This window comes from Polypterus senegalus, chromosome 10 (assembly GCF_016835505.1).
Source record: "Polypterus senegalus isolate Bchr_013 chromosome 10, ASM1683550v1, whole genome shotgun sequence".
In the NCBI taxonomy this organism is placed as follows: domain Eukaryota; kingdom Metazoa; phylum Chordata; class Cladistia; order Polypteriformes; family Polypteridae; genus Polypterus; species Polypterus senegalus.
The window spans coordinates 160,228,136-160,241,137 of record NC_053163.1 but is presented as its reverse complement, the minus strand read 5'-3'; the positions used below and the strand labels follow the sequence as shown (position 1 = coordinate 160,241,137).

At 43.3% G+C, this 13,002-nt stretch overlaps 1 protein-coding gene across 7 annotated transcripts in view; it reads right to left on the bottom strand.

Moving 5' to 3' along the window:
• nfic (nuclear factor I/C) overlaps window positions 1-13,002 on the bottom strand; it is a 468,411-nt gene that overhangs the window by 42,238 nt on the left and 413,171 nt on the right. For all 7 annotated transcript variants that reach the window (XM_039767143.1, XM_039767140.1, XM_039767145.1 and 4 more), the window contains one exon: window positions 11,983-12,068. In XM_039767143.1, the coding sequence (XP_039623077.1) occupies window positions 11,983-12,068 (86 nt within the window). The remainder of the gene's footprint in view (window positions 1-11,982; window positions 12,069-13,002) is intronic.

Sequence of the window (13,002 nt, the reverse complement as noted above, 5' to 3'; positions counted from 1 at the left end):
TTGGCTCCAGCAGACCCCCGTGACCCTGTGTTCAGATTCAGCGGGTTGGAAAATGGATGGATGGATGGATGATCAACAGCTGCACTTTCAGAAGAATCACCTGCCTGCTGTTATAGCAACAGGAAACGCCTCATAAAGTAACAGTTACGGAAGCTGGCCACATCTAGTGCTGTTTCTAAACTCAAGGTCACACTTCCAGTGTCCCTCTCTGTGATTCCCCCACCTTATCTCCTGTGTGGCTCTCTTTAGTCAAAGTCTTGAAAGTCTGAGCCTGTCTTTTTGAGACCTGATGGGCTTGCAAAGCATAATGTGAAAATTCCAGGGATTCGTGGATTTCACAGCTCATCGTACCAGTGTGGCATTGCACTGTCCTCACACATGTTCAGGGTAACATACTGTCTATATAATACAGAATGTACCCATGTGAGTTGATTGTATGATTTTACTTGCAATTTATAGTGGTGCCTGAAAGTTTGTGATCCCTTCAGAATTTTCTATATTTCTGCATAAATATGACCTAAAACTTCATCAGATTTTCACTCAAGTCCTAAAAGTAGATAAAGAGAAACCAGTTAAACAAATGAGACAAAAATATTATACTTATCATTTATTTATTAAGGAAAATTATGGAATATTACATATTTGTGAGTGGCAAAAGTATTTGAACCTCACGGATGATCAGTTAGTCTGAAGGTGAAATTCGAGTCAATGGGATGCCAATCAGGTGTGAGTGGGCACCCTGTGTTATTTAAAGAACAGGATCTATCAAAGTCTGCTCTTCACAACACGTTTGTGGAAGTGTATCATGGCACGAACAAAGGAGATTTCTGAGGACCTCACAAAAAGAGTTGTTGATGCTCATCAGGCTGGAAAAGGTGACAAAACCATCTCTAAAGAGTTTGGACTCCACCAATCCACAGTCAGACAGATTGTGAACAAATGGAGGAAATTCAAGACCATTGTTACCCTCGCTAGGAGTGGTCGACCACCAAAGATCAGTCCAAGAGCAAGGCACACGTGTAATAGTCGGCGAGGTCACAAAGGACCCCAACTGAAGGCCTTTCTCACATTGGCTAATGTTCATGTTCATGAGTCCACCATCAGGAGAACACTGAACAACAATGGTGTGCATGGCAGGGTTGCAAGGAGAAAGCCACTGCTCTCCAAAAGAAACATTGCTGCTCGTCTGCAGTTTGCTAAAGATCACGTGGACAAACCAGAAGGCTAAAGGAAGAATGTTTTGTGGACAGATGAGAACTTTTTGGTTTAAATGAAAAGCGTTATGTTTGGAGAAAGGAAAACACTGCATTCCAGCATAAGAACCTCATCCCTTCTGTGAAACATGGAGGTGGTAGTATTATGGTCTGGGCCTGTTTTGCTGCATCTGGGCCAGGATGGCTTGCCTTCATTGATGGAGCAATGAATTCTGAATTATATCAGAGAATTCTAAAGGAAAATGTCAGGACATCTGTCCATGAACTGAATCTCAAAAGAAGGTGGGTCATGCAGCAACACAACGACCCTAAGCACACAAGTCGTTCTACCAAAAAATGGTTAAAGAAGAATAAAGTGAATGTTTAGGAATGGCCAAGTCAAAGTCCTGACCTTAATCCAATCGAAATGTTGTGGAAGGACCTGAAGAGAGCAGTCAATGTGAAGAAACCCACCAACATCCCAGAGTTGAAGCTGTTCTGTACGGAGGAATGGGCGAAAACTCCTCCAAGCCGGTGTGCAGGAATTAACAGTTTAACAATTAAAATTACTGGAAACGTTTAGTAAGGGGTTGGGTCACACCAGATACTGAAAGCAAAGGTTCACATACTTTTGCCACTCACAAATATGTAATATTCCATAATTTTCCTTAATAAATAAATGATAAGTATAATATTTTTGTCTCATTTGTTTAACTGGTTTCTCTTTATCTACTTTTAGGACTTGAATGAAAATCTGATGATGTTTTACGTCATATTTATGCAGAAATATAGAAAATTCTAAAGGGTCCACAAACTTTCAAGCACAACTGTACGTCTCCTGTCCCGGGCCTCTTACTGCTATTCCATACTGTCACTTTGAGTGAGAACAAAGACAAAACCCTGTTTGATTGTTGTCAATGGTGACATGCAGAGCGCTATGACAAAGTGGGATACTGGCAGTCATGGCCATGCACCACCACCACTGTCCACAACTTGATAAGGTAAAGTAAATTAAGGCTACCACTGAAAACCTCAGGAGAAGACATGAAGCGCAGCGCCATCTGTACTTTGAATGTAACCTGTGATTAGACAGGCCAGGCACTCCTAAGCGTGTGCTTCAGCAAAGGAAGCCTGCAGTGGAAGTCAGATGGCTGTCAGATATCCCAAAACCAGGGCTATTCCTGCCTTTATTCATTTTTATCTTTTCAAGGACGACGCTGTGTTTTCAGTGTCTCCTGTTCCTGTGTGCTTTTGGTGCCGAGGATTTGGCTTTGGTCTGTCTCACTGTCAATGGTAGGAATTCTTCTATCTGTAGATCGAGGAGTCAACTGGCGGAGACTGCAGGGCCTCAGATGGCTTCCAGGAGAGAGCGCTGGCCTAGACGCACGCCCTAACAGGTAACATCTATTTGTTTTTAAATAATTTTACAAAAACACATTACATCAGCTCTCGTTTGAACCTCCTTACCAGAACCTTCCAGCCTCAGGAAAAAAGGTAGAGCTGCACAATTTGAGTAACATAAAAGCTGAGGAAATGTTAAAAAAAAAGAAAGAAAAAGGCGTCACTTTTTAACTTTGGATTATGAGAAAGTGAGAGTTAGAAGGGAGAGGAAATCATTTGGATTTGATATCTCACGTTGGCTGTTCGGGTGTGTCCTGCTCAGCTTTATGTCAGTCCTGAGCTCTGCACATTAATGAAATTACAAACACCATGTGGACCCTCACCATCAGCTCAACATGAAACAAAGCGACTCCAAACCCAGCATACACTTTACAAAATAAAAGCCTAGGAGGAGCACAGGGAGTCACATGCCAGTCCCTAGATAAGCCCCACTAGGCCTGAATACATCAAGTGGCTTTTCTTCTGTTGTGGTGCATTCAGAAAGTCTTTGGACCCCTTTGTGGCAAATCACAGCTGGGGTTGAATGTCTTGTTTGACACCCTGTTTGTTCATCGTTCATGGTCTGGAACCCCAGCAGATTTTATTTTTTCTCCAGCCGTCTGCAGTTTTTTTTTTTTTTTCTGTCCTCCCTGGCCATCGGACCACCTTACTCTTATTCTATGTTAATTAGTGTTCTCTGATTTTAATTCTTACTTTGTCCTTTTTTTCTCTTTCTTCACCATGTAAAGCACTTTGAGCTCATTATTTGTATGAAAATGTGCTATAGAAATAAATGTTGTTGTTGTATTGTTGAGCCATTTATTTATGTTAAAGTTTCTTTTTTGTTAATTATCTGCTGCATTTTCTTTGCCGTGTTATGCCCCGTGTGATTTGTGGGTGGTCCCCCAAAAGGTTCTGCTGTATAAATCCAGATGTCTCCCACAATTCCTGGCGGCGCATTTCAAATGCGCTGAGGAGTGATGAGTTCTTGTGCTTTACATAATTACAGCATTCAATGTGCTATGTGATTTTACGCTCTGTGCTTTGACCTCGCTATCGGGACTTGCTTGATTTGGATTGACTTCTTGTTACAGGCAACTCCATTTTGCCTTTGAGCTCCATGGAGTTTCATTGCTATTGGAGAAACTTTTATTGTGAAGAATAAACCTTTCATTAATAAAGATTCCTCAAGGCTCTTTGTGTGTGTGGCTAGGGTTTTTGACTGGAATTCCCCCTCTAGTGGGCATATTTGGAAGTGCCTTTGGATTTTACATACTTTGGGACCCTTAGTTGATGGCACGTCACTTTTTACACATCTTGTTATGCTGCGACCTTGTGCTAAAATCACTGATGTTTATTTTGTCCCTCATCATGAAACATTAAATACCCCAGGGTGACAAAGCAAAAGCAAGATTTTTGAAATATTTGCAGATTCATTGAAAATAAACAACTGAAGAAGTCTGAATAAGCATAAGCTGTCCTAATTTGGGGCGTTCATAATAAATGCAATGATTTACTCTGTGAGGTAGAAGGACTTAATAAACAAGAATAGTTGTGTCAGACATTTGGAATATTAAAATGTGTGTTTCAATTCAAATATTTAAAGTCTAAACATATGCGGGTGAAGTGAACTGGTGACCATAAATTGGCCCTGGTGTGTGGTTGGTGTGCATGTGTGTGTGTGTTTGCTCTGCGATGGACCAGCGGCCTGTCCTGGGTTTGTTCCTGCCTTGAATCCTTTGCTAGCTGGGATAGAACCTGTTCAGGAAAAAGTGAGTTCGAAAATGACTGACAGTTCTCGAAGAAATCGAAATTTATCATTTTTTAACCTTCTGATGGAGATCCATAGTGTGCTAGATGGTCCCTGGTAGAGGATCAAACATCAAAAACAACATCACATTTGTAATCACTGACCTTGAAAAAGTCCTAAATGATACCACACGTTTATGTTTGAAATTCGTCTTTTTTTTCTTACTTCCTGGGGGTGGCTCTTGGTGGGCTACGATAGTGAAGTGTCGTTCGTGAATGAGCCGGCTGTAAGAGCCGATTCTTTGTAGCGAATGAGAAGAGCCGAATCTTCAGCTGCTCCTGCTCAGCTCTGCTGAGAATCCATGCAGACGGGGCGGGACTTTATTTTGATGGGCACACCGTGCAGCCAATCGCTAAAGACTTTTATCTAAACTGTCATAATGTTAAGACTTTGGCCTTCATTTATTTGCTGTGGTTGCTGTGTTTCTGTGTTCAGTTGTTCATTTAAAGGTTTGATTAAAATGTTAAACAATAGTAACTGGGGGCTGCATGGTAAGGAGACCCGGGAAGTGAAGTGGTAGCGCGGCTGCCTCGCAGTAAGGAGACCCTTAAGGGTTCACTTCCCGGGTCCTCCCTACGTGGAGTTTGCATGTTCTCCCCGTGTCTGCGTGGGTTTCCTCCCACAGTCCAAAGAAATGCCAGTCAGGCGCATTGGCGATTCTAAATTGTCCCTCGTGTGTGCTTGGCGTGTGTGTGTGCCCTGCACGGGGATTTGTTCCTGCCTTGTGCCCTGTGCTGGCTGGGATTGGCTCCAGCAGACCCCGTGACCCTGTGTTAGGATATAACGAGTTGGATAATGACTGACAATAGTTGCTGTATATTTTTTTATAATAAAAAATGCATAAAAATAAAGGCTTTTATGAAAACACTGAGTAAAAAATTGCTTACCAACACACAAACCATTCATAACTGCTAAATTGGGCTAAAACAGAAGGCTCTGAGTGATACTAAATGAAGAGGCATTTGGGAGCCGTAAGAGACGAATGTTTGATAAGCTCCAGACCTCCCATCACTGGGCTAAGACCATCGCTGAAGGATCAAACATCACAAACATTATCATATTCATGATTATCCATCCATCCATTTATCCAACCCGCTATATCCTAACACAGGGTTACGGGGTATTCATGATTAGCATCCTTGAAATAGTATGAAATGACACTCCACATACCGATATACTGATCTCCATTTTTTTAAAAGTCTTAGCGGGCCACACAGGTTTTGTTGTTTATCGTGTTTGCACCCAGTCGCGTCTCGCCACAGCACCCCATTTAAACTAATATGTGTCTGTTTAAATGTCGTCCCTGTAATGAGAAACGGGGAAGGATGTTGCGGGGAGGCAGCGACCCCTGGACCCCTCAGTACCAGAGTTTTGCCAGTTACATCCGGCTCATCATTATTTAAATGATCAGGAGGGAAAGAAGGAGAGAGACGGAGACTTCAAGTACCGACAACAGATCATCATCTTCTGCCGTTATTTACATCGCGCCTTGTTCCAGTTTGCTTCTCATTCCACCAGAAACCTCGGGGTTGGACATTATTATCCACCATTCGCCGAGGAAGCACGGTGAGGTTATTCTGTTTTATTCAGGAGATTCAAACACATCCATTTTTGATCAGTCATCCGTATTCTGGACAGTAATTTACCCGGACTCAATATCACGTTCACTGTCATTCAGTGCTCATCCATTGATATTACTTGTGTTTTGTGTTTGTTATACGTTTGCAGGGTCAGGGGAGGCTTTGTTATTCTCTACGTGTTGTTTTCACTTTGCTGGAGGGTTATATATAGATATATTTTATGTCGTGGATTTGTATTCTTGTATCTGTCATTGTGTTGTATTTACAGTAATACATTCCTACACTTATTTTACATATCTGCTTTTGTTTCCTAGTCTTTGAACCGTCGATTGGGGAGGAGGGAAAATATTACTTGTCAGAGGTACGGCTTGGCACAGGTAGGTTTTCTCAGTAAGTCATCCAGGCCACAGGTCCTGCTAGTGTGGCTGCCAGCTGGGTAAGGGGTCGGCCGTTACAAAGTTTTGAGAAAAGGAGTAACTTTGACCCTTGAATGCCATTAGTGGGGTTCAGCTGATGCGGCCTACACAACTGCAAGTCCTTCTGATCATTTTTATTGCAGACAACTACTGGTAGGCCCAGTGGTCTATTATTGGTTGGCCTTTTTGTCAAAATGGTCTATTAAGGAGGCTTTCTCTGGTCTAGAGAGCTAGAAATAGGAAAGAGTAGCCCAAAAAGCTTGAGGTCTGACAGAACAAGACATCACGACAAGTTGAAAATTATAAAAATAAAAAAACTGAAGGGATTTCAAAGCATTGAGATGTTATTACTATGAGCACAATATCCCACTGACCCAAGGCTTCAGAGCCTTTGCTTTGGCTCGGGTGCATCCTGCTCTGTTGATCATTGTTGAGATGTTTGGAGATGTTTTCCAGTTATTAGGAAAGGCACACACACCTGGCTATAAAAAGTCCCACAGTTAAGCAAAAGCCAAGCCATGAGGTCGAATGAACTGCCTGCAGACCTTAGAGACAGCACTGTGTTGAGGCCCAGATCTGGGAAGGCTGTAGTGTGGCACAGAAGGTTCCCAAGAGCACAGTGGCCTCCATCATTCTTAAACAGAAGAGGTTTGGAAGAACCGCAACTCTTCCAAGAGCTGCTGGCCTGAGTTAACTTAGCAATCTGGGGAGCAGGGCCTTGGTAAGAGGGGTGACCAAGAGCCTCAGGCCGAGCTTTAGAGAATCTGTGTGGAGATGGGAGAAACTTCCAGAATGACAATCAACTCTCTGCTGACATGAGTCTTACCACAGAGTGGCCAGACAGAAGCCAATCATCAGTAAAAGATACCTGAAGGCCCACTTGGAGTTTGAAAAAAGGCAACTAAAAGACTCTCTCGTCTGAAGAAACCAAGACTGGACCGCTTGGCCTCAATTCTAAGTGTCATGTCTGGAGGAAACCAGGCACCACTCATCACTATGATGGGACCACTATTAAGGACATAATGACAGGGCAAACACTTCTATCAAAGAACATAGCGAGAGGGCCTGGAGTACGGGAATTCAAGGAGAGGAAACTTACAATAAAAAAACAAACAGAAAACATGAGGTAACAAAGTAGGAGCAAAGGCAGAATCGTCAAAGCTTGGAAAACAAATGAGTCTTAGAGAGGGTGGCATTGTGAAAGGTGCTGCTGACCAACAGGAGATGGCACAGACTTCAATGGGCATGGCCACTGCTGAGAACCGGCACAGACACCCGTGACCCTAACCAGGAAAAGGCAAGTCAATAAAATGGATTGAGTCAAAATAACAGGAAAGGACTTCATAAATAAGACGCTTCCCGTCTACTTATCTTAACCGATTCAGGGCTTGTTGTTATGGATTGGCACCGAGATGAAAACGCAGCTACTTAACAACATAAAAAGAAATCATATTTCATTGTGTTCCTTGACTTCTTCACCCTCTGATGCACTGAACTGTACGTGAATGCATCACCAAGTACCTGCAGCTGAGAGTCAAGCCATCGATAAATCGCACTTGATCCTGGCTCTCTAATCCATGATAACATTTCCACATCATCTAGTGCTACAGCCTTTTCTGTTAATAAAACAGGAAAAAAGCAATAATCCTTCTCCTGCAGTATCACTAGACAAACATATGCAACATATACCTGCATAAACAGGCTGAGCAAATGATTAAATACGCCTGTACGCCTGCTTATATATAAACGCAGTTCTCTCGTCAGCCAATCATGTGGCAGCAGTGCAATGCATCAAACCAGGCAGGACCAGGTCAGCAGACTCAGTTAATGTCCACATCAAACATCAGAATGGGGGGAAAAACAATGTGACGTCAGTGATTATGACTGTGGCACGACTGTCGTCGCCAGAAGGGCTGCTTTGAGTATTTCTGGAGCTGCTTATATACTTTAACACACAACAGGCTCCAGAGATTATAACGAGTGGAAGAAAAGACAAAAAAACGTCCAGTGAGAAACACCTTATTGATGAGAGAGGTTGTAATGGCTTACAGAAACTCCGATAATCACTCTGTACAAGTGTGCTGAGCAGAAAAGCATCTCAGTATGCACAACATGGCAAACCTTGAGGCAGATGGGCTACAACGGCAAAAGACCTTTCTGAGGCTGCAGTGGGCACAGGCCCACCAAAACTAGAGAGCTGAAGACTGGAAAAACACAGGCTGGTCTGGTAAATGTTCGGAGCCACACAGATGGTAGGGTGAGGACAGTATGAATCCTGCCTCGTGTTAATAGTCCACACTGGTGGTGGTATAATGGTGTGGGGAATGCCCTCTGGGTACACTCTGGGCCCACTAACACAAACCAATTATCACTTGAATGCCACAGCCTCTTTGGGTATTGCTGCTGACCATGCGCATCCCTCCATGGCCACAATTTATATGTCTTCCAATGTTTATCGCCCAGCATGATAATGCACCATGTCACAAAAAAAAAAAAAAATGGTTTCAAGAACATGACAGTACCAGTGAGTTCTTCTGTGTCTTTCCCAGTCACTAGATCTGAGTCCAGTAGAACACAATTGGGATGTGGTACATTTTATGAATATCCCCTTGGGATTAATAAAGTATCTATCTATCTATCTATCTATCTATCTATCTATCTATCTATCTATCTATCTATCTATCTATCTATCTATCTATCTATCTATCTATCTATCTATCTATCATATAGTGCCTATCTATCTATTATATAGCGCCTTTCACTCACTCTGTCTATCTTGCAGCATGAATGTGCAGCTGACATATTTGCACAAGTTATCATATACAGACAACAATCTCAAAGGAATGTTTCCAACATCTTGTGGAATCCACAGCAGCGCACTCCTTTGATACTGCGTCTCTTCGGAGAATCCTCTGCTCCAGCCGGTCTGACTTTGTTTTGCTCATGGCGTCCTGAATGAGGCACATTATCTGCACTGTGAGGGAGCGTCAGTTACGGCACTACAGCCATGTGGTGACATTACCCGAGGGTGATCCGTCTTGCAGGACCCTCATTGTTGAGGACCAGAGTGGCATGGACCAGGCCAAGGGGACGCCCATGTAACACCTGGCTGTGGCAGATAGAGAGTTGTTTCTTAAAGATGGGACTGGACCGTGTATTTGCCTGGGGGGTTGCCAACCAGGATCCCAAGCTGTTTCGTCGTGTGGTAGGTGTGGCAATGTGCTGTACCAGTGCAGGCTCCCCGACCTGACCTGACCTGTGGAATCCATGCCATTAAGAACTGAAGCTGTTTTGAGAGCAAAAGAAGGCTTACCCAGTACCAGTGTGGTGCTCCTAAGAATTTGGAGGCATGCAGCATTCAAGCTCTTGGATATTATAAAGACTAATCGTCAAACTGGGACCTCTGGAACGCACTCAAGTGATTCACCGCTGACAGTGAAGTGGCCGGGATGAGGATCAGCACCTGCAAGTCTGACGTCAAGGTTTACTTATTGGTAAGAGTTGATTGCTCTCTGCAGGTGATGGTGGCCAACCGTCCTTAGTGGAAGAGTTCAAGAATCTCAGGATCAAGGAGACAAGGGAACGTGAGCTCGATAAGCGGACTGGAGCGGCAGCACCTGCTCTAAAGCATCTTACTGGTCTGTGGTAGCGAAGCGGGAGCCAAGTCTAAAGACAAAAGTCTCAGTTTACTGGTTGATCTGCATCCCTTTCTCACCACTGGTTATGAGCTCTGGGTCAAGACCAAAAGAATGAGAGTGGGAGCGCAAGTGGCAGCCAGGGCCACTGGGTGGACACTCCTTGACAGGGTGAGAATCTTAGTGATTCAGGAGAGCCCCAGAGTGGAGTTGCTGCTCCTTCGGATCGAGAGGAGATACTTTGGGGTGGCTTGGACATGTCATAAGACGGGGAGACAATAACACAAGATGAGAATTGTAGAGAAAAGAAACATGAGCCAACACAGCATAGTGGGAAACCAGAAATCAAAATCAAAGTCAACCCGTGTACCCTTTAGTCCCACTGCAAGAACAGAAAAGGCATCTTTAAAATTTATAAAAAACACAACTTTATGTGGCAAATGAATACACACCATGTGTCGTCACGCACGCATGTCAGAGGATCTCCTGACGGGCTCTGCTGAGGCATGTAATAACCTGCCGGGAGGAGGGAGGGCGCTATTGCTGACGTCACCTTCACCTTCTCTCCCTGCAGCACTGAGACACCACCCAGTGAGGGCACCTGACTCCGCCCCTTCTGGGTCCCCGTCCATAAGAGCGCCAGATTCCTGGAAGGAGGCGCCATTTGCTACATGGACGAACCAGTGAATGGATCACCAATTAAAGGGGCATACAAGTTTTCTGTTTCAATTTTGGCCCGAAATGCTGGCCATTTCACAATGCCAAGATGGCCAAAGTTGGATCCCCAAATTTTAAATCTGCCAGAATCTGGTCATTCCTGCACCTGGCCACAGGTGATTGTGAAAAAATAACTGACGTGAAAAATATCAAACTTATCCTTTAATGAGAAGGAAGCTCCTTTGTAATGAAGCCTGCATAAAATGCACTGGCGTGCCAGTCTGCTGGGGTGCTGCCATTGCAGAGTTAATATGGTGGGTACCGTAGAAGGCCGTTATTATATGTCAGAGCTTAGTTATTTTACACATACTATGGATATATATATATATTTTTTTTAAAATAAATAAATATAATTTGCCTTGTATGTGGTAAAAATATAAAGAAATATCTTTATAAATCATAAGGAGGGCAGAAATTGGAGAAATAAAACAAGTCACGTAGCAGAGTCAGTGGGGTTTGTATCAGGTGATGAACAGAAACGCTGCGGAGCATTGAGGAAGGGCATAGATGAACATCGCACACTTGTTTCTCTGCTGATGGGTGTGCAGCCTCCAGCGAGTCTCCTTGAAGACCACCGAACTGGGCCACGTCAGACAGGTGGAGTGGCCTCTGAGCCCAAGTGAGTTGTGAGGTGGAGCTGCTGGTGTGAATGCGTACAGTGAAAGTGGCAGATGAGAGCACATGCGCCACATGGAAGTTGCTGCTGGTGGTCACCACCACTCCTGCCCCTGGTGTTGTGTCAAGATGTATCCATAATCCTCCTATCAGGTCAACTCCAGTGGCTTTATTGTCGTACCATCCATATACCGTACACAAAATAACAGGGCCTCTCAGTGTGACATACACAAAACACAGCACAAGTGTAAGACACATACAGAACTATGCTATATAAATATAATATGAATAAATTAATAATATGTAAACTAATATATAGTAATAATGTGAAATAGTAATAAATAACTCAATAACAAATAATATTAGAAAACAACAGTAGTAGTAAGTATAACAAATCCTCTGCATATAAATAATCTATTAGGAGCATATCTGAGGGCAAAGGGGGCAGCACAAAGTTCAGAGTCAGGACCACCGAGGTGAAGAAGCTGCCACAGGACATGCCAGAACTGGTTCATGTCAAATCCACCGAGTTACAATGAACTACAATCCCAGAATGTTTTATGTCATTAACTAAGGTGTGACTTCATTCACTTCCAACAACATGCACTACAGCAAAATGACCAGAAGTTGACCTACCTGCGGTTGATAAAGGCTCCCAGGGTCCCGCGGTCCTATTCCCACAAATGAACGGTTGGAAGGGGGTGTGCCCGGGGCTGAGTACGCTAAAGGATGAGGGGAAAGGGAAGAGGAACAGAAAGAAAGAAAAATAAAGACGGTTAGACAGGGACTGCAAGGGAAAGAACACCAAAAATAATCTCATCGAACATCCAGCAAAGGACTTGGATTTAGCTGATGGGGCAGGTCACCTCTGAGCCCACCTGAAATTCACTCTGCCCTGTAAGTAGTAAGCAACGTCTGCTTCAGTGTGGTGCCACCCAACAGAGAGAATCAGCATCTAACCTCGACCCAGAAACCAACACAAAATCATCCAGCTAATGACAGCCTAAGTGAGAAAGAAGAGGTGGCAGTGGACGCACCACACTGATGAAGATGGTGAGAAAAACAAAATCAAACATCACGACCCTTTGGCTCCTACATTTGCTGTCATGTTTTTGTATTAATGTTTCCTGCATTCTCATTCAAGATATCTACCTATGATATAGTGCCTTTCACTATATCTATCTATCTGTTATAAAGTGCCTTTTATACCTCTCTTTTTCTACATATACCTATCTATCAGTTATACAGTTATATGCTGTATATATGTTATATAGTGCCTTACTTTTCTCTTACTGACTTTCATCATCTATCCTTCATTTATTTTTACTCATTTGGCTTACACCTTAATCCAAGGCGGCTTACTACATCTGAGCTGCAATTGGATTTGTTCCTTAGGTTTTACCAATTGGAAAGGTGAAGTGACTTGTCACACAGGGGTCACACAGTGTCACTAGTACCCATAACCTTAGGGTTAGAAGCCTAAAGCCTTAACGACTACGCCACCCTGTCTGCGCATGGAGATCTTAACAAAGTCTTCTGTAAAAGTGCACAACATTAATACTCTAATAACCAATCTTAATGCACGTAAAAAATCTAGGCAGTGCGGCATAGACACGAATAATTTAATTAAAATTACTACTTTAGATGAACAACGTA